Source organism: Globicephala melas, chromosome 7 (assembly GCF_963455315.2).
Source record: "Globicephala melas chromosome 7, mGloMel1.2, whole genome shotgun sequence".
NCBI lineage: Eukaryota > Metazoa > Chordata > Mammalia > Artiodactyla > Delphinidae > Globicephala > Globicephala melas.
Genome location: NC_083320.1, coordinates 13,734,649 through 13,757,783, shown reverse-complemented (window position 1 = coordinate 13,757,783; position 23,135 = coordinate 13,734,649). Strand labels below are relative to the sequence as shown.

The window sequence follows — 23,135 nt, the reverse complement described above, 5'->3', positions numbered from 1 at the left end:
AGGGAGTCTACAGCACTTGACATGGGTACAACGCACAGTTACTCCTAGGCAATATAATTTTTTTGCACCAAATGGCTTTTGGGCAATCGTGACCAAGCACCAAAGCTGAAATAAAAAGAACTTTACAAGTCTTCCTCTAACAGCTGCTTTGAATACAAAGAAGCAAAGAAAGCAGGCTTGCATGTTTCAAGCCACTCTGGCTGCAGTGTCACAAAAATGGCACTGCAACAATGTTTGGGGGGGTGGAATATGACTTAACAAAAGGGGTACAAGAGTTCTTAGTCATTTTAGACTATGTTCAACATTTTTTTCTTCAAAGACCTTAAAAATAAATGCTAGCCAAAAGCCCTTTTAAAGAAGAAAAAAATATTATCAAATAGCAAACAAACAAACAAAAAAACAGCATAAAAAATACATTAAAAATCAAAAAGACTAATGGCTGATTTGCTTTTTAAAAGTATATTCAACAAAAGCTTAGGATAGTTTCTTCTAAAAATAAATGTGTGCTTTTTAGTTACAATCTAGCTAACTTTGTTAACTGTGATATAAGGTTTTTGAGTATTTTCGTAAGATGCTGGACAATCAAACTTTAATTTACTTTAATAAAATTAAGACAGTGAATCGATTCTCAAGATATAACCACTAAAAACCAAAACCCAAAGAGTAAAAAGATTATTATACCGGTCTACAACTTCTCCTTTCCGCTCTCTGGCAATCATATCCAACAGCGTTTGTCGTAGGTGATCCCTAATACACCCGTAACGTACAACTTGATCTCGAAAAATAATTAATCCCAAATTGTACACATTCTCCACATTATTTTGTTGTACGTACACACGGTCCTGCAGTTAAAACAAAATCATAATATAAACATTAGTACAACTCTTGCGAACATAAAAATAATCCTTTTGAGTTACAATAATAAAGGAAATAAAATTCCAAAAGTGGTCAATTTTGCAGGTGAGAAACACTTCAAGCAACATGGAATTTTCTAGTACCTCCTAAGTTATATAAAAGTTATATATAGTAAGTCCTTACAATTTACAATTGCTACTGAAACAATGGCTATAGGCGGTTGCCCATTTGCCCTAAGAAAAAGGGAGGAAAAAGGCAAGCACCCCACCCAGGGAGAGAGGCAAGTCAGCAGAAAGTAGAGGAGAAAGGTAGACAGCAAGGCAGGCAGAACTTCCTTTCTCCCAAAGTCATACCATGCACAAATATGGTTCTTATTTTCTTAAATACTGTACCTGAAGATCATATTCTTTAAGTAAAATTGAGAGCTGAATGAAATACAGATGCATGTGACTTAAGCTGATTGTTTACTGGTAAATGTTGAAAGGTTCTAATGCTTATAACAGAGTAGCATTCAGTATTACATAATTAAAACACCCCTAGCTACTGCCGTTTCAGATTATTTACTGGTAGTCATCTAACTTTCAAGTTCTTACCAACATGATTACTGGTGTCTCACTTAATAGAGTACAGATAATCCAGAATTATTGGCCATAAAAGTCCTATTTTGTGAAATATTTTAAAATCCGTATTTACACCAAAATACACTGAAATAAAACTACTGTTCTTAATTCACAAAAGGATTAGTAACAGAATTCCTTTCTGTTCTTAACCAGGATCTCTCCGGGCTTTGGCGGGTCTGTGAACTTCCTAAAATTTTAAAATTATTGTGTGTTTGTTCTTACGTAAGTATTTGGAAAGAGTCCGTCCGTAGCTTTCACCAGATTCTTAAAGGCATTTGTAATCCAAAAACAGTAAGACTCACTGCAAACTGTGATCTCTGAACTTTTAAAGGAACACTGTTAATACAAGCAACATCAAATAGAATACAAGGTAAACATGAACAGAAGTTCTACCATATTAGTATTAAATGGTCTTGATCACCTTTCTAGCCAATTTTTACTAAATTCTCCATGAGTAGCACTCTCTTCACAGACACTATCCTCCAACTTTCATTCATCTCACACAACGGTACATACCTAATGACTACAAGGAAAGCTGCTCTTTTATTAGCATTGTTGGTGCTCACTTTCTACATTTTATATCACATTTTTCAAATCCTGACAGCAACTTCAGTTAAGTTCAAAATTTTCATTGATGACTTCTTCAATAAATTCTTGAATTTCATACTTCTTTCCTCAAGATCTTAAATTCTGAGTTTTGCCCTGACCGCATCCCTCCTCCTTTCTGATGGCCTCACTGTTTTCTTTGTACTGAAGTTACTCTTTACTCTCATGACCTTCAGCTCCAACACTCCCCACCCTCCACTACCATACTGATTCTGGCTTACTTTTCAGCATAAAACAAAACACATTCAATAAAAACTGGTATAAATCTAATAATTTATAAAGCAATGAGAAAATAATCACTCCAATTATTGAGTAAATTATTTATAAATTTGATATTTACAATTTTGATTATAAATATCTATGGTACAGATTTTGTACCAAATACAGAATCACTCTTACCCAATGCAATCAAAACCAGTAACTAGCTAGCTGATGTGGTAAAAGAGGAAAAATATTAAACACACACACACACACACACACACACACACACACACACACACACACACACACACACACACACACACACACACACACACACACACACACACACACCCCACACACCACACCAGCACCTTAAACATTTTAATTTAAAACATATAAGCATTCACTGAGATAAAGACTTTTTCTCTGAACATGAGTCCTGTGATTAGAAGTCAATGCTGTCTTTCTCACATATACCCATACATCATAAATATCTAGTCTGTCTACTTTCAGTCTCATTAAGATGGCTATTGACCAGAGACAACTGTGAAGCAATGTAAATGGCCTTCTAGATTTTTACAATTTCCACTCCAGTCTAAATTACCAAATTACCCAATATTTAGTGATTTGCCTTTGTCAAGTCTTTCCAAAACATTCAATCTAGTTTGCCAAATAATAAATTTAATTGTTTTTCGCATTTTTATTGACTTACACAATATCAAATGATGTAATAACAAGAAGTACAACTAGCATAAACAGGCCTGAAAACAAATACAACTGACTCTCAGTAAGCAAAGCTCAACTGACAAGAGCAAAACAGAGAAGATACACTGAAAAGCAGTGGAACAGCACTGAGAGAACTTTGTATCCATCAGGCTGTTTCACAGCTAGAACAGAAAGTACTGTTAATTCGGGCAGGTACTGTTAAGTTTCAACTGTACGATATGCCTCTGTGACATTCAGCACATCTTGTGGGGGATATATAACATCACATACATATGATATAAGCAAACTTAACATACGTCTACTAAGACACTAACCTCTTTCTTAGGAAACCAAATGTTCTTAATTTAGGCTAAGAGAAATGTCAAAGAACCAAGTCAGATTTTATTGTTTTTGGTGAAAGGCAAATACTTTTAAGAATTACAGAACAAAAGACAGATGCTATGGAATCTTCAGAGTAAACTAAGAGTGTTAAAGTGAAAATTTTTTAACGTTTTCCCCTTTTGGCTTTATTGCAGTTATATGCCGTAAAATTCACTCATTTTAAGAGCATGGTTCAATAATTTACAGTAAATTTCTATATTGTGTAGTCATTGCCACAATCCAGTTCTAGAATATACTTCCATCACTCAAAAAAAAAAAAGAAATAGGAAAAAAGAAAAAGATCCCCCCAGCCCTTCCGCAGTCAATCTCCCCTTCCAGCACCTCTGCTTTCTCTTTCTATACATTTCCTTTCCTGGACATTTCATATAAGTGGAATCATAGAACATGTAATCTTTTGTGTCTGATTTTTCATCAAGCGTAAAGTTGCTAAGGTTCATTAATATAACATATATTAGTATTTCATTCCTTTTTTTGGGCTGAAGTATTCCATCGTATTGGATATGCCACATTTAGCTTATCCATTTATCAGCTGATGGATATTTGGGGCTGTTTCCAGTCTACTATGAGTAATGTTGCTATGAACACTTGGGTACAATCTTCTTGTTGGACGTATGCTTTCATTTCTCTTGGATGGATTTCTATGAGTAGAAGTACTATTGAGCTATATGAAAATTGCCAAATTGTTTGTTTTCTAAAGTGGACATGTCAGTTATAGAATTCTTCCTATTATCTCTGGCTCTACCATTAGCTGGTGGTGTGACCCTGAGTAAGCCATTTACCCACTCCGGTCCTGGGTAACATAAAGGGCTGGTAAAGACAGTCTCTAAAACTCTGATTTCCTTTGAAGCTTTACTCTCTGATCAAAAATTAACATATACTAGGGATCAAGACACATTTCAATATTACTCCTTCCCTTTCTGTTATCAGTCTCCCCTGGCCTGGGTACTCTCTTCTCAATCCTAAACACAGTGATGCTATCACTACCAAAGCAGGTGCGTCTATAACCGTATTGGCCTATAATATCTGCTATCTTAAGCCCTGTGGCAAAAAGACAGAAAGAGAGCCAGGTGCAGCTGATGAGTTCTTCAGGCATAATGCATACGGAAGAGAACAATGTTTCAGAGTAAAAGAAGCCAGGTATGATGGGAACACATGGTTGGAGTATTTGAGCAATGCATAGAAAATTTACATCCATGGAGGATGACTGGGGATAAGGGAAGTACAGATGTTGTAGGATAAAAACCAAACCCTTGTCTTTTAATGTGAGACTGTCAAGGTGTATAATGATTATAATTAAATGACATAATATTAAGGAAAGCCGTTAACCCTGAAATATGATTATAGATACCAGAGAGCTAATAAATAGAGAAGGGAAAACCTGCAAACATGAGTACAGCTACTTAAATGAGTAATACCAAATAGTCATTTATATTGTTTGGTACATATGATTAATTACCATCAAGTAAAATAAAAGCTATACATACATACACCTGAGTGCTTACGTGTGCGTACATTAAACTAATGCAGGCACACATCCACAATAAACTTGTGATCTGCACATGATTATTAAAATATCTGCTGAATGAACATGCTAAATCTTCTGTTTACTGTTTATCAGCACTATCAGAAGGAATTCAGCCTGTGGGTACACAACAGCCTTTCATAATAGATTCTAACAGGAATCTCTCTTTGTTAAAAAATAAGTGGTTAATTTTATGTAATACAATATCAATTTAGCTCTAATCATTTAAATCACTGGAGGACTTTTTATTTTGTATACCTTTCTATGTGAATATTTAATGTGACCACAAGGTAGTTTGTATGAGTCCAACATTAGTCATTTATCTACTGAAGAGAGCTCAGCAGAGATAGAAAGCTGGTGGTTGCTTCTATTTGCCTTTTGAAAGCCAAAATACAGGCATTTTAAGTATAAAATGTTCTGAAAAATCCACTTGAAAGCCTCACGTCTGGATCAAACATTAGATTTACTAAAGGGATGTGAGTTTCATAACTACAGAGATAAAATTACATTTAAAATCTCTGTTTATGGTTCCCTCTTGGGAGATGCTATTCGTAGACCAAGCAAATCTTTTCCCCTTAACTGATGGCTTCACCAAGACACCTAATCCACCAAGATACCTAAATATTTAACTAATATATGAGAGATCTAACTCAGCATGCAAAAGTATTCTTAGATGTGTCAAGACACACTATGCGAAAATATAGATTTTATGAAAGCTAAACCTGTGCAAAGTCAAGGAGTGACTGTGTAAGTGGGCTAAAAAGCTTCATGACTCAGGGAGTGTTATTTAAATAAAAATAAAACAACAAAAATTTGATAATGAACCTCAAAAAATAACTCTTACTACTTTATCCACAAGAAATGGTACGGGAAATCTTTTTAACCAACAGTCATTGTATCACGAAAAAGCAAACTAGGATAAATGTGTACTCGGCATAGGAATCAATGATGCACCCAAGGAAAGGACAAAATTATAAGCCCTTTCAATATCACTCATATCTAATGTCTCATTTGAACAATGTTTTCTTGTAAGATTAAACAGGTATTTGGGAAGCAAATTCTAAAACTAACCTTTGGGTTACATTCAACTCTGAACACTCAGTACTACAAATATAAATACAATAGTCCTTTGTCTCAATTATTTTTTGAGGGAGTTTGTTATAAAATTTTTGCTTCAAATACCAGCAGTTCAGTACTTTTAATACAACCACTAACGAACTAAGGGCAGTTATGGATTAGTACTCATTTATCTACACTTCCCTGCTTGATCCCACTTATGACCAATGGTAGCTATTTATTTAGGCAAAGACCACTTTTTAAATTGAAGTGAATAGCTCTGAAAGTTGTTTATCAAGCACACTGTCAGGGAGCTTAATTAAACTTAAATAATTCTTCTTTCACTTTCTTGTCCTCAAGGCAAGATCTATAACTGTTTTCGTTTATGTTTTTTTTAAAAAAAGAGTCTAGAAAAGTGGCAGGAGCCCGCATGCTGCTACTATGACCCGGCACAACCAAATAAATAAAATAATTAAATAAATTTTTAAAAAATAAAAAAATTTAAATAAAAAGGGTAAATAAATAAAAACAGAATTACCATATGATCTACCAATTCTACCATCTAGGTTTATACTCAAAAGAGTCAAAAGAAGGGTTTTAAAGAAATATTCATACACCCATGTTCATAGCAGCATTATTCAAAACAGCCAAAGGGTGGAAACAAGCCAAGTGACCACTGACAGATGAATGGATAAGCAAATGTGGTATATCCATACAACTGAATATTATTCAGCCTGAAAAAGAAAGGCAATTTTTAAAACTGATGCAACATTGGTTTATAACATTACATACATTTCACGTGTACAACATTATATTATGACTTCTGTATACACTACAATGTGCTCACCACCAAATGTTTAGTTTCTGTCATTATACAGCCAACCCCCTTTACCCATCTTGTGCTGCCCCCATCCCCCTTTCCCTCTGGTAACCACTAATCTGTTAAGGGAGGGAATTCAGACTCAGGCTACAACATGGATGAAACCTGAGTTGCAAAAGGACAGATACTCTATGATTCCACTTACATGAGGTAGCTAGAGTGGTCTAATACATACAGAAAGTACAATGGTGGTGACCAGGGGGTGGGGAATGGGGAGTTATCATTTAAAGGGTATCGGGTTTTAGTTTTGCAAGATGAAAATTCTGGAAATGAATGGAGGTGATGGCTGTGCAACAGTATGAATGTACTTAACACCACTGAACTAACTGTACACTTTAAAATGATTAAGATAATAAATTTTATGTTATGTGCGTTTTACAACAATTAAAACAAACGAACAAATACTGTTTAAAAGCATCAAAGAGCACCAAAAGCAACCTGGACTTGCGGGACCCGGATTCTGGAGAAAAGACAAGTATACTGAGAAGAGCCCTACATTCGCCTTCACTCGTTCCCTTGGGTCATTTGTTGTATTTGGAGGACTGGAAAAAGAGGCCAAGCAGAAAGTCACAGGTGGGCTGGCTATCAAGCAGTTAAGACTTATGAGGCAAAAGTCTGAAGAAGAGAGAAATGTAAAGAAGAGCCAGAAATTCTGCAAGCAATTTTCACTGAGATGTTTATTGACACATCACCTAAGCGTGGATGAGACACCAAAACACCAAACAGAAAGCAGCACTGGGAGACTAAAGAGCTGAACAGAGACTGTTGGCAGACTTGCAGTAGAGAGAGACAAAAGCTGGTATCTCAAGGCACCAGTAACTGTGAAGAGCAAACCAGTAAACAACTCAGGCTTTTAACTGAGACCCCAGAAGGGGTTATTTCCTGTGCGTAAAAACATGCCCTGGAAAAAAAGGCAAACCGAAAATAGATCAACCTTAACAAAGCCTAAAAGCCAGCTTCAACAAGATCATGGTGATCTTTGATCCTATGAAGGAAAACATCATCATCCAGGGCCTCCACAATTTTTCATACACAATGTTGGAAAAATTACCAGGCCTGTCCCCACACCAAAACAGAACAAGCACCCCAGGATCAAATGTCTAAAAACTAAGGGGGAAAAGCCCCAGGAAGTCAAAGTATTCTAAGACTCTGATACTATCCAGAAGTGGTTTAAAAAAAAAACTAATATAACGTAAACTATAAGTCAAGGATCTATGTTGTAATCTCTATGGTAATCCCTAAAATAATAATAATAAAAGTATATATAAATAACAGCTAATGGGGGAAGGGGATAGGATAATAAAGCATACTTGATTCACCTAAAAGGAGGAAAGAAAGCTGAAAAAAATCAAAAGAACAGATAAGACAAACAGGAAAAAAACAAAACAGGATGGCAAAAATAAACCCAAATACATCAGTAATCACATTAAATGTAAATGAATTATATGCTTCAATTTAAAAACAAAGGTTATCAGATAGGTTAAAAAGCATGTTGTTATATGGTACTTACAAGTGACACACCTTAAATATAAGGACACAAAAAGGTGGAAAGAAACGGATGAGATGAAGTTTGCCATGCAAACATTAATTGTAAGGAAGCTCATATAGTAACACTAGACAAAGTAGTCTTTAAGCAAGAAGTATTACTAGTGATAAAAAAAGATATTTCAGAAAAATAAAGAAGTCGATTCAATAGGAAGATAAAACCCTAAATTGATATTCACTTTGTAACAAAACCTCAAAATATATAAACTAAAAGAATAAACAAATCAAATCTGAAGATTTTAATATTTCTTGGTAGTTGATAGAACAAGCAGACAAAAAGTTTAGTAAGACGTGGAAGATCTGAACTTGATTAGTAAATCTAACTTACAACACTTTATCCAACAATTGCAGATTGAAAAACTGAAATTAACTGAAATTAAAAACTTCTCTTCAAAGACACCACTAAGAGAAAAGGCAAGCCCAGAATGGAAGACACTACCTCACAATACATATATTATTTGACAAAGAACATTTATCCAGAACATATAAAGAACTCTCAAAAATTACTAAAAAAACAAACCTCAGAAAACCCACATTTTTAAAAAAAATGGGCAAAAAAAATTTGTGTAGTTTAATTTATGTTATATATCAAGAAAAGTGTTTCTAAAAAAATTAGAAGAGGACTTTCAAATTAGTTTAAGGCTAATATCCTATCAAGTGGTTAGAATAATTGCTACCGTATCTAGTATTTGTGTTGAGTTTCTAAGTGTTCTAATAATGATGGTTTTAAATAACTTCTGATGACAATTAGGTATCTAAAGCCTTAGAAAGTCACTTCTTCAATGAGAATTTTATTATCAAATTCAAAATAAAAAATGAGAAAAGAAACAATACTAAAGATTTCTAATATGTTTGATAGCTTACACCTGGATCATTGATAAAATCACTGTTCTTAAATTAGGCTTGGGAAACCAAGATTATCTGCCCAAATGGGATGTCCACATCATAAAACTGCCCAGTGATAGAAGAAACTGGAAAAAGGAACCCAGTTGTTTAGAATATAGTGTCTGATACATAATACACAGTCATTGTATACCTGCTGAATGAATGAATTTATCCACCTAAGCACAAAGGTGAATGAATGTTAGCTCAACTCTGTGTAAATAAATTATCATATATATATATGATATTACATAAAATTATCATACACACACACACACGTGTATATATATGGGGAGCAGCCCCTTTATGGACAAAAGTTTCATTTCCTTTCCTACAGCAAGATATGACTGCACCACCACAGGGCCTACCTCTGGCTGAATTAATACTTGCCTCCCTAAACTCAGTCATAGATTGCTACATAATCAGTGCACACACACAAAAACAGTTCACAGGGCATAGTAATCAAGGTGTTTATGGCTCTATTAATTTGTTTGAAAGAGGAGCTAAAATGGACGGCAAGGAAGAAATCCTAATTATCAAGCACAATACTCTTAACCTTTACAGTATTTACGATGTTGCCCTAGTTTTATTTTACATAAAGGCCTAGTACCTGGCTTTTGACCTAACCATAAAAAGATGCCAAGGTATTATACTGTCAGTCACAAACGCAAACACTAGAGCACATATGGGGAATCTGTCTTGCACAGACCTTTCTTGCAAAAGCAGTAAGTAAATATATTGAACAAGCGTGAAGCTTAACAGTCCCAAAGCCACTTGATCCTATTTTCTTCTAAGATGTTATTTTGAAAACAGAGAAAGTACCAAGAAGACTCATAAGCAACCTACCTATGTTCTTCCAGAATACAGCTATTTTCAAACTTTTCTCAATGTGCAATCTAGAATACAGTAAAGACGCATTTTTTTGGAACTAAAAGTATCAAAATCTACGAGAGAAAAAACAGACTCACAAATTCTGTGATCTCCATGTTCTCATCCTGTCTTCTGATCTCCAAGGACATACAAATCCTTGGTAGCTTCAGCAAACAGCTTACATTATTTCTCTCAACTCTACTCCTTGACATCTATCACCTTTGGTAACTGCAACTTTCATAATAATGACCAATCTGACACACTCCTTACAGATGCCTAAATTTTCATCTCCCATCTTATCAGGATTCCCTTCACCCACATATTGATATGGACAAATCTTGAGACTCTTCATAGAAGACATCAGGTGTCCCTGGTATTACAGACCCTCTTTCCTCCTGCCTCTCCTCGGTTACACTTCAACTGCTCCGCATTCTAACTGGAGCTCCAGGTCTACTGATCCCTTACACCTAATACTTCTGTTTCCTGGGACCTTGTGATTCACTTGCCTGCTTATTAAACAGCACAGATCCACGATCAACAATTTTAACAATGCTACTATCTTAGAATTCTTCCCCATACCGAATAAGCCAAATTATATCAGTAGGTTTTCCTTAGTTTTTGAATATTCTTCTCTGAGACTGCTTAAGTACCTCCGAAAAAAGTATAAATGCTGCTGACTGCCTCCACTATACAAAATTTGTGCCAGCTTACCCTAAATTATCTCCTCACAATTACAGATGATCCACTTAGTTATTTATAGATAGTTGACCCCAGCACAGGGGATATTCCAAACTTCCTCCATGTGTTAGTTTCCTATCATTGCTGAAGAAATTACCACAACTTTAGTACCTTACTTATTCTCTAACAGTTCTACAGTTGAGAAGACTGAAAACAGTTTCACTAGGATAATCAAGATGTCGACAGGGCTGGTTCTTTCTGGAGGCTCTGAGGGGGAAATCCACTTCCTTGTCTTTTTCAGCTTCCAGTAGCCACCTGTATTCCCTGGCTATAGCCCCTTTTCCATCTTCAAAGCATTATCACTCCAATCTGTCTCTGTCATCATACTGACTTCTCTTACTCTGACCCTCCTGCAACCCTCTTATAAAGACCCTGCACTTCTACTGGGCCCACCAGGATAACCTAGGAAAACATCATCTCATGATCCTCAACCTAATCACACCTGCAAAGTTCCTTCTGCCATATAAGGTAACAATCCCTAGGTTCCAGAGGTTAGTCATGGGCATATCTGGGGGTCCATTACCCAGTCTACCACACTCCTCAACACCTGACATGCTTCTGTCACCCGTAACTGATGGTCCCACCTTCTACTTTATTAAGGAGACCAAGAGCATCAGAAGAGTTCCTCAGCTTCTTTCCTCTTCACAAAGTTGTTGCTACATTCCACTTCACCTCTTCACCCACCATCCTTGATGACTTCCCATATAGCTCAAAGAAGCAGTGACCCTTCTTTCCTGGGTCAACTCTCCACCCCAGGACTTTGAATTTATAGCCTCTAGTCTTTAAGGATAACCTGCAATAGTACTATACCTTTGTTATTTGTGAAAATGACTGGGAATATAGATAAATTCAAGTAAAAACATGAAAATATCTTTGACAATAACCAGAGTTTTATGCAGAAAATTCCTCTATTAACCTTCTATTAGCCTACATATCACAATAGTAAATGCTTTCCTATATCTTTTGACATTAATTCTAATTGCTCAAAAGTAACCTACAGAATACCATCCATAAATTTAACTCTCCCTTGTTATTGTATTCATTTTATAGTTTAAGCGGGGGAGGGAAATGAACTGAATATAAATATACCTGTGGATTATTTTGATAATTAAAGCGATTATATAACCTATAACACATTTTCTCCATAAAATAATCAGATCTTTCCCCAATCATTAATCTTTTAAACAATTAAAAAATTGAAAAGGAAACTTATACTAAGTAGGCTCAAACCAATCTTATAAGTTTAACATGTTAACTTTTCTTAAAGAAGAGAATGAATTAAAAATAAGAAACAAAGCAGAGATTACAAACTCCAGCGCCTTCACGGGCAAAATACATAATGCAAGTCTCAAATGTTAGAAAGGGGTATAGATCACATGTTCCATCTAGAGACATGTACACTTTTCTTTCTGGAACGCTGAACCTGCCAACAACAAAGTGAGTGCGGACAAATTGTGACCAACGGCTGCCTCCACATAACCTGTGATTGATTCCATTTCCACTTTCAAGAGTCAGTGTGTCCCATGCTATCTATATACACTGAGGCTCACACAGGGCATTTTAGATACAGACACCTCCTTGTCAGAGAAAAAGTCAGCTAGCTGAGTAGGAGGGAGGTGGGAAGACAGTGTAGCATCTTCTCTCCTCCCTCTGAGCCTGAGATCTAAAGTTCCAACAGTTAGAGCCAGAATTCATAGTAAAGAGAAATCTGTCTAGAAACCTGCACACCTCAGGTGTATGTCTTATCTAGCAGGTAAAGTGATCTGATAAGTCTGACTGAGGGTAAAAATCTTCACAGAAAATAACAGATGTCAACAGAAAATTTTTTTTGATCTTTGGAAAATTAAAAGCATTTATTTATCTTGACTGAAGTACTGGTTACAATGGAGCATACATGTGTCAAAAATAACTTTATATACTTCAGTTTTGCACGTTTCAATGTATATAAATTTTACCTTAATTTTTAAAAGCACTTATTTAACTAAGCCCAGAATACTACACATAAAAAGGAAAAATAAAGAGAATGAAGGATGAAAGAAGTCTACCTTATAGAACATGAACCTTATAGAACCTTATCAACACTTAAATTTCTTTCTGCATCTATAATTGCATATTTTAATGAGCATTTTGAAAAAAAGCATGATATATTTAAAAATGTGTATATTAATTCAAAGATGTATGTGAGTGCCTTGTTTGTGCAGGGAGTTGTGCTAGGTGTTGGAGGCACAGTGGTGACACAGACATTCCCCCCCAATAAAGTTCAGTCTAGTGAGGAAACGAGGCACTAAACAGTTGTTAATAATGATAAATGCTACAAAAGGAGTACCGAGTACAGTGAGAGCAGCTGGTGCCAGTGTGCAGTACACAGCATGAGTCAGGGAAAGCTTACCAGAAATTTAAGCTAAGACTTGAAGGATAAGTAGGCAAAAAAATCACATAAAAATCACATAAACATTCTGGAAACATATCCAGACAGCAGACGTGTGAAAATCCCGAGATGAGAGAGAAGGACTTCAGCAGGGCAGTAACATAATTATGTGCTTTAAAGTAATAATTCTAGAGCAGTATGAAAAAGAGAATAGAGGGGAGCATAGTGAATACTATATGACTAGTTACTAAGAAATGAAGGTGCTTTGGTCTTAGGTACTAGATATGAAAACAGAGAAATTTCAGGTTCTAGAAATACATGATGTAGGGAGAGAGGGAGAAGAAACTAACAAGAATAATTCCCAGGTTTCTGTCACGATCAGATGGAATGACACTGATTATGAGCTCATTTGGAAACGCCAAGTTTGAAGTACCTCTCAGACAATGAAGGAAGCCACCAACTAGATAAATGAATTTACGAGTCTGAAGCTCAGAGAATGAGGCTGGAGACATAATGTGGGAATCACCTGAACAGAGGCACAACAGAGAGCTAAGGTAAGCAAATAACAGGTACCAGGAGAAGGAAGCCTAGGACTAAGCCCCAAGAATGCCTCTCTTTTAAAGGGCAGAGGAGAAGGAAGAGTGACTGAGAAGAAACAGAAAGGCAGGAGGCATACCAAGGGAGTGTTTGGTCACAGAAATTAAGAACCCAACGTGTTAGAAGACGAAAAGGTAGTCAACTGTGCCAATGCTGCTGGAAAAGTCAAGGAGCATGAGGATTAGCAGTAAGCTTTGCTGTCAGAGATGCGCAGGCGCGGTGATCCTAGTTAAGAGCGAGAATGAATAGAAGAGTTGAGATAGAAGCGTGACTAAAACATATTCAAAATGAATAAAAGATGAGAAAAAAGAGATAGCAAGTGTCAACATTTCCTATGAGACATTTAGCTGTGCATGGCAATGAGAGACCCTGGGAAGCAGTGCAGGGGTCCAACTGAAAATGTAGTGGGATTTTATTTTGAGGATGCCAGTGACCTGAATGTGTCTAATGCTGATGAGTAAGACCAGTAAAAAGGCAGAACCTGAAAATAATTCTGTTTTTTGACAAAGCAGAAAGAAATGAGATTCTTAGCACAAGTGAAGAAATGGCATTTGATAGGTGAGGAAACACTGCCCTCCATTAAAATGGGAGGGAAAAAGAGAAACACAAAAGGGGAGAAAATATAGGGAAACCTGTAGATTCAGAGGCAAGAGATGAACCCAGCTTCCACCTGATGCTTTCTCCTTCTCTCTGAGAGGCAGAGGGCAAGACTGTTTATTAAGAGTAAGGGGACCAGCAGGATAGCTGGAGGTTTGAAGAGAAATAACTCTTTCAAAGTGGCGGAATGAGCTGAATAGAGAAGAGTGAGACTACTGAGCAGTGTGGAGGGCTGACTAGAGGTTTGTGAAAATGCCACAAATAGTGGCACTGAGCTACCCTGTGTGAGGTTTCCCAAGTGGGGTTTCTACCAGCAGAAGCCCAGGAAAGGCAAGTTGCTGGGTTTATCTAGGGTTGTGGTACTACCAGCTGGGTTTGATGAAAAGATGATGGAAAATATTAATACTAGTTAATTTTTACTGAGCACATTACTATAGTCCAGGCCATACAGGTGCTTCATATGAAAGGCTCCTTTAAGCCTCATGGCCACTCTACCCAATTAGCACAATATTATTTTCATTTTATAAATGAAGAAGCTGAGGAATGATATGGTCACGTAACAGCCAGGATTCAAGGTCTGAGATTTCATTTGCCCCCCAACCAACAAAAAAAGTGGTATGTGTGTGTGCTGAAATAAAACAGAAATTTAAAAAATCGCATGGTATAAAAAGTATATAAATAATTTTAAAATACTCCTTTTATCAACAGAGTGATGGACCATGAAATCACAAGTAATTTTCTATCTCAGTGTTTGTATTTAAAGACTCACCAAATCCAAAACTTAAGGAGGACAGCAGTAAGTTAACTTATTTCACATTTAAATCCCAGACAATATGTTTTCACATGCTATCACATTTACCTCAAAATGTCAACATAAAATGAATCTATACCCTGAAGAGGAAAATGAGGTTCAGAAAGGCTAAATAACTTGTTAAGTGTTTTATCAAAACCCTGAAAAATGAAGTAGCTTCTCCTTGACCCTCTTGCCACTAAGCCCTATAAAACCTGGGGTAATAGGCCTGATTGAATTCACTCAGCAGAACAAAAAACTTTACAGCTGTTTGCTCTCATTGGAAATTCTTTCCAAACACTGCTTTATTCTACCAAGTAAAAGAAACCAGGACACGCTCTCACCATTACACTAATAATCAAAACTAAAGAAACTGAAAATAAAAATTCGAAAAGCAGAGAGTAAAATCTTAGAAGAAGATCATTACGTCCAATTCTCAAACATAAACAATGAAGTACGTTACTGGGCTTGATGATTTTGCAGACACAATAATTAAGCTTGACGAATCTTAATAATCATTCTAAAGTTAAAAAAACCTGAGAGTTTAATCTCCTTGAAAGCTATTAAACAGCCTACCTCAGGTCCATGTTTTCCAAATTGTTTTAATGAACAAGATATTTTTCTTGAATGATAATAAAACAGTAATACTAGGTGAAAAAGGCAATACATATCTGAAGAATTTATATATACACTGCAAGGACTTACAGTCCTTGTAAGACTGGGAGAGATTTATCATTAGGAGTGGTAGATGGCAGCTATTACAAAAATATTTGTATTAATATGACATCCCCTGTAACTGAGGATATAAGGACATTAGGGTTTAAAAACTTGCAAGAGAATGAATATTTCATCTCTCATGTTGTCACTCAATCACCCTTACTCAAGAAGAGACAGACTTTTCAGTATTTCACATATTGAAGCATAAGTGCTAGATATTTAGAAAAATATTAAATCTTTCCCTTTCAGTTTTCCATTCTAATCATTAAGTATAGGAGCAACTAAGATTTTACTCATATAAGCTAAGGTTGGTCCTTATGAAGGAAATAGTATTTTTAAAAAAAAGAAAAGAAAAAGCTTTCCACACTGAGTTGTACCATCCAAATAAATGTGACAGAAAAAAGACAGTGTTTTGAAATGCTTAACTTAAAGGAAAAACAACAAAGCTCTACTTACCATATACATTAGTATGTCTCTAATCATCACCATAGCTGTCTGATGATCGTTCCAAGCTTGATTTAGTGTTTGAAGAAAGTTGTTATTCAATGAATTTAGTACATCTTCTCGCACCTATTAACAGAAAACTTCATTAGTTTCTTTATACACAAGCACGCGCGCACTCATATGTATACATGCACATATCTGTTCAACAAAATAATGAAGTGGAATCTTCGATTTTAGAACAAAGAAACATGTTACAGACCAGTAGAAATATTTTAAGCTATAATACAACCTATATACAGATAACTAACAAATGTGTTTTGTATAGTCCAGACCCTTCTCTTGACCTCCAGAATCATAAAGCAACCTCTTGGGCATTTCTCAACCCGCCAATGACTTAACCTCACTGTCAGCATAAAATCCTAAATACTTTATAAAGGAACCACAAAGGCCCCACAGAACTGGCCCCAGGCTATTGCTCCAATTAAATTTCCTACTACACTTCCCCTCCCCCATCTTTGAAGAATGGTCGAAAACACTGATTTTGGAGTCAAACTACCTGGGCTTGAATCCCAGCTCGCTGCCTAGCTGTGCAACCTTGGGTAAAGTATTTAATCTCTGTGCTTCAGTTTCCTCAAATCTGAAATAGTATCCATTTTATAGGATGGTTTTAAGGACTGAATTACCACTAGTAATACAGGTAGAACAGTGTCTGGCACTCAGTAAACACTCAGTGAGCATAAACCATTAACTTAATGCACTACAGCTACCATGGAGCTGCATACAGCAAATGTGCTCTGCCATCTCCTCTGTGCTGGTTCACATACCTCACTCTCTGCCTTTTTTTCTGCACAAGTTTCACCTCCACAAAAAGGTCTTCCCTGACATCCTATTTCAATAACGTCTATCTCTATTCCTTTACCCTACACTTTATTTTTCCTCAAGTACTCATCACTAATTACTAGTATATTACATATTTATGTTTATTATTTCTCCTACTAAAATGTAAGCTCCACGGTAGCAGGGGGTCTGTCTTTCCCATGTGTACCTTCCACATCTAGAACAGTGCCTGGCATATAAAAGACCCTTTATTTCATCCCCACCCTCCAATACCATGATCCACGTCCAACAAGGTAAGCTCTTTCAGGATATCTGCCTTTGCACATAAAGTTCCTTTCAGTCTGAAATGCCTTCCTAATGCAATCCTGATAAGAATTCAGGAATTTCACAGTCCACAAGCATACTGACACCTTCTCCAATATGAGCTTACTGACCACTACTTCTTCCTGCTATGCTATCAGTCCAACTGAAAGGTTATTTGACTAGGAAATAGAATCTAGACTCTGGTTCTAGCTTTGTCATGAAAAAGTAGTGTGTCTGTCCTCCAAGTTCCTACAACACTTTGGGACTATACTGCCAACCTATGCAGTTATTCAAATCCAACCAATCCTCCATGGTCTAGCTCAACTCTCAATAACTCCAGCTTAAAGTGCCATCTTCTATCTCTAAACATTCTTTACCACAGAAAATCTGCAGTAGTGGTTCAACTTTTTCAGGTTGGGGAGAATCTGAAGTCATCATGTTCTCTGAGAAACAAATTATTTAATATGTGTGTTGAGATATATAGACACCTGTAAACCCATATTATAGATACATGTAAATAAAATGTCACTGTGTATTAGAACTAGAATAAAGTGGTTCGAAGTGCCAAAGATTAAAAAAAAAATACACGAAACACATTACTCTCAACCCACAGGAGAGTAAGCTGAAGTTGTGAAAACTATATATTTTCTTATTTATAGAGGAAAAGAAGTCAGTGAGAGATTTTAGTGATGGGACAATAAATCTATTCTACTAAGCATACGGTATGAAAACCACTAGCCTATACCACATAATTCAGAATGTTATTACATAATCTTTGGTTCACAGACTCAGCTCCTTGACTTCAAATATATCACCCAGAGATTACTCCATAAATATGCTGACTACATCAAAAGTGATAAACATCCGCGTCAGTTGACAGTACTGTGTTAAACAAACACTTTCATGCAAAGTGGTAATATACCAATTATTTCAACTCATTCAGTCTACCACTCATCATACGCAAGTTCCAAAGGTAGCTAACGCTAAAAACAAAAACACAGCAAGTTGCAAATGTACCTATTTACAAAATTCTTCAACCTTCATATTCTCTCACTGAACCACTAAACTTTGAGTAGCAATTAAATCAAAACAATGACAATACTAGAGAAACTGTACTACATAACAAAAATTAAATTATATCTTCCAAACACCATAATATCTAGGAATTAATTATTTGTAAGGACTTAAGTGAACTTCTATATACCCTCTTTGTTATAAAATCAAGTTATATGTTAACTGTATTAAAGTCACCCTGATTTTGGAATGCAAGAATATGCTTGGTATATTTGTTGGATAAATGAAAAATTTACCAATTAAATTTTAAAAGTTATAAAATAAGGCATATTTTCTAAAATCAATGATTTATACACTAAAACATAGCAACAAGTGTAAGATACCTGCCTTTCAACAAAATTAAAATGCGATCAACTAGCACAATGTGTCATAAATGATAAAATTGCTTTATTTGCATTATACTTCAAAAAATCATGCTGACAAATCAGTAACAGTGAATTTTACTTAGCAGAAAATAAGCTGTTATAAACTGTTAATTTTGTTATATTTATTTTTGAAAGATTACACACACGGACAGGACTGAAAGATGAAAGATAAATACCCTTAGGCACACTTGCTGCAACTATCTCTTAATTATTCAGATCACTTTATGAGCAAAAAACTATTCCTCTAAAACTGCCCCAGAAAAATATCTTCATACTCTGATACATGAAAAGTGAATGCATATTTGTTCAAACATATACAACAAAATGGTAGGAATGAGGTGAAAATTCAATCTTTATGAAGATCAAAACAGGCTTTTCAAAAGAAGATTAAGTTGGCATATAAAGCAAAATACACATAAAGTGAAAAAAAGATTTAACCTTTATTTTACAAATTATTAACATAACAATACAGAAAACTTGAAATAGAAAGTGGGAACTGTGTGTTGTAACATGATTAATCTTTGCACCAGCAAAGGCAACCCTGATGTAGAGGTGGTACCAGAACCAAATGGACCTGCAGATCAAGTACGACCAGCATCATTACTTGAGAAAATCTACATGAAGATTACCCAGATAAAGAACTGGAATTTGAAGAGTGAAACGATGAAGAACCATGGAAGTTGAGAGCAGGATGGACCAGCTGTGACAAAGAGGATAAACGAGTAGCTGAAAACTGATGGCTATGCAAGACATCTAGCCTTGCAAAGGATAAAGCAAGACACGGTAATTTAAAACAGTAGATCACAAACTTGGCAAAGAAATAGAATCCCATGGAGACTAATAGATTTCAATCAAGAGAATGAGAAGACACAGAATGGGAGAAAATATTAACAAAAGACACACACATCTGAAAAAGGACTGTAATCCAAAATACACAAAGAATTCATAAAACTCGACAATAAGAAAACAAACAACCCAATTTTAAAAACTGGCAAAAGACCTGGACACCTCACCAAAACGATATCCAGATGGCAAATAAGCATATAAAAAGATGTTCAACATCTGACCGGTAAGGAACTGCAAATTAAAATAACAATGGGATACCACTACACATCTATTAGAATGGCCAAAACCCAAAACGACATCACCAAATCTGGTGAGGATGCAGAGCGAGAGGCACTCTCAATCAGTGTTGGTAGGAATGCAAAATGGTAACAGTCACTTTGGAAGAGAGTTTGGCAGCTTCTTACAAAACCAGACATACTCTTACTATATGATACAGAAAATTATGCACCCTGGAATAAATACCAAAGGAGTTGACGATTTATGTCCACATAAAACCCCCCACACTGATGTTTACAGCAGCTTTATTCATAACTGCCAAAACTTAGAAGCAACCAAGATGTCCCTCAGTAGCTGAATAAATAAACTGTGGTACATCCAGACAGTGGAGTATCATTCAGCACTAGAAAGAAATAAGCTATCAAGCCATGAAAAGACACACAGGAACCTTAAGTACATAGTACGAAATGAAAGAAGACAATCTGAAAAGGCTACGTACCATATGATTCCAACCATATGACATTCTTGAAAAGGAAAAACTAAAGAAACTGTAAAAAAGATCAGTGGTTGCTAGGGATTAGGGTGGAACAGAAATGAACAGGCAGAGCACAGGATTTTTACGGCAGTGAAAATATTCTGTATGGTACTATAATAGTATTTCATTACACATTTGTCAAAATGCATAGAATAAACACCACCAAGAATGACCCTCTAGGGCTTCCCTGGTGGCACAGTGGTTGAGAGTCCGCCTGCCGATGCAGGGGACACGGGTTCGTGCCCTGGTCCGGGAAGATCCCACATCCCGCGGAGCGGCTGGGCCCGTGAGCCATGGCCGCTGAGCCTGCACGTCCGGAGCCTGTGCTCCACAATGGGAGAGGCCACAACAATGAGAGGCCCGTGTACCACGCAAAAAAAAAAAAAAAGAAAGAATTACCCTCTAATGTAAACTATGGACTTTGGGTGATAATGGTATGTCAGTGTAGGTTCATTATTTTAACAAATGTGCCACTCTGGTATGGGATGCTTATAGTAGGGGAGGCTGTACATGTGTCAGGGGGCATATAGGAAATCTCTGTACCTTCTGCTCAATTTTGCTGTGAATCAAAAACTGCTCTAAAAATAAAGTCTATTAAAAAAAACTGGGGGGGCCCACCAATTTACTGATCTAAAAATCACTGATCAAAAGAAAGAGAATCTGGGTATTTTTCTTTTTAAAGCTACCCCAATGATTCTGATACAATAGCCAGGATTAGGAAACCACTGACTTAAAAGAGCCACACTAGCCATTTCTGTTCCTTCCCTTTGCAGAATTTCCTCAATATGAATATTTTTTATATAGTTATAATAATAATCATACTGATGTGGTTCTGAGTCCTGATATTTTTAAGCCATCCATTAACATTCAACATTAAACTTTACTTTAGGAGAAAAGTTTCTAGCTATATCATTTCATTTCCAAAGCACTGTAATAATTCCAAGAAAAAGGGTATAGCAGAATGAAATGTAAGAAAAATACAATGTCATCTGAGATTTAAGCAATTTCCAACCTAACACCAAAAGCATGAGCTACAAAAGAAAAAAATGATAAACTGGACTCCATCAAAATTAAAAGTTTTTGTTCTGCAGGTACTGTTAAAACAATAAAAAGACAAACTAAAGACTGAGAGAAAATATTAAATGACTTGTACCCAGAATAAAAACAAACAAACAAACAAAAACCTCTCACAACTCAGTAAAGAAAGCAAACAACAGAATTTTAAAATGGGCAAAAGACTCGAACAAATTCTACACATGAAAAGATGTTCACCAACATCAGCCATTAAGGAAATGCAAATTAAAACCTTGATGAGACACCACTACACACGCCCATTAGAATGGCTAAAATAAAATATACTGACAATACCAAGTGCTGGCAAAGATTCTGAACAACTAGAACTCTCATACATTGCTGGTGGGAATGCAAAATGGTACAGCCCTACCAGAAAACAGTTTGGCAGTATGTTATGAAGTAAAACATACACTTACACGTGACCCAGCAATCTCACTCCTAGGAATTTATCCTAGAGAAATGAAAACTTATATTCACACAAAAAGCTGTACACAAATGTTCATAGTAACTCTATTCATAATCAGAAGAAACTGTATACAACCCAAATGTCTTGCAACAAGTAAACAGGTAAATGGATAAGCAAACTGATACATTTATATAGAAGAATATCACTCAGCAATAACAAGGAACAAACTATTGATATATACAACAGATTGGCTCAATTGCAAAATAATTATGGGAATGAAAGAAGTTAGTCTCAAAGGCTACAAACTGTATGATTCCACTTATAGGACATTCTTGAGAAAACAAAACTATAGTGACAGAAGAGATCAGTGATTGCCAGGTATTAGGGGTGGGAGAAGGATGTCACTATAAAGGGAAAACAAATTTTCTGGGGTGAAGGATGTTCTATATTGACTGTGATAGCAGTTACATAAATCTATAAATGGGCTAAAATTCACAGAACTGTACATGAAAATAAAAGGCTAATTTTATTGTATATTGACTTTTTAAAACTTGCAGTAATTATGATTCTCAAAATTGGGTCCTGTTTTATTATCATATTATAAATGTAAGCTATGATGCCACAATCTTTATTCATAAAAGCAACTTGAATGCCAAACAATGAAGAACTGTTAATTATTTTGAGTATACCAACGTTACAAAGGCCTCTGCTATAGTTCAAATTGACATACCACATCCTCCATTTCTGTGAATAGAGCTTTCCCTGTCCTTTTTATTACACACTTAGCAAAGATTAAAGGAGATTACTAAATAAAAAAAAAACCCCACTTTTATTTTTCAATGTTGTATCAATAACAACACCTGTTCACTGATAAATTAACATCCAAGTTGCAAGAAATACATCCTCAAATCAATCAAATTACTGGCAAAGGGAGGGGGAGAAGGATGGAAAAGGGGATGACAGGAAGGCCAGCAGGCATGAGCATGACTGGGAGCTACAAGGATTGACAAGGAGGCTGACCTTGGGGCAGCAGCTCCTGGCTGGATGGAGAGTTGAAGGATATTAATAATCTACACAGTATCCC

General features: G+C 35.9%; 1 protein-coding gene across 2 annotated transcripts in view; it reads right to left on the bottom strand.

Moving 5' to 3' along the window:
* Positions 1 to 23,135, bottom strand: part of CUL3 (cullin 3) — a 98,089-nt gene that overhangs the window by 39,199 nt on the left and 35,755 nt on the right. For both annotated transcript variants that reach the window (XM_030833807.3, XM_030833987.3), the window contains exons 3-4: positions 16,408 to 16,521; positions 682 to 842 (exon numbers count right to left, since the gene is read on the bottom strand). In XM_030833807.3, the coding sequence (XP_030689667.1) occupies positions 682 to 842; positions 16,408 to 16,521 (275 nt within the window). The remainder of the gene's footprint in view (positions 1 to 681; positions 843 to 16,407; positions 16,522 to 23,135) is intronic.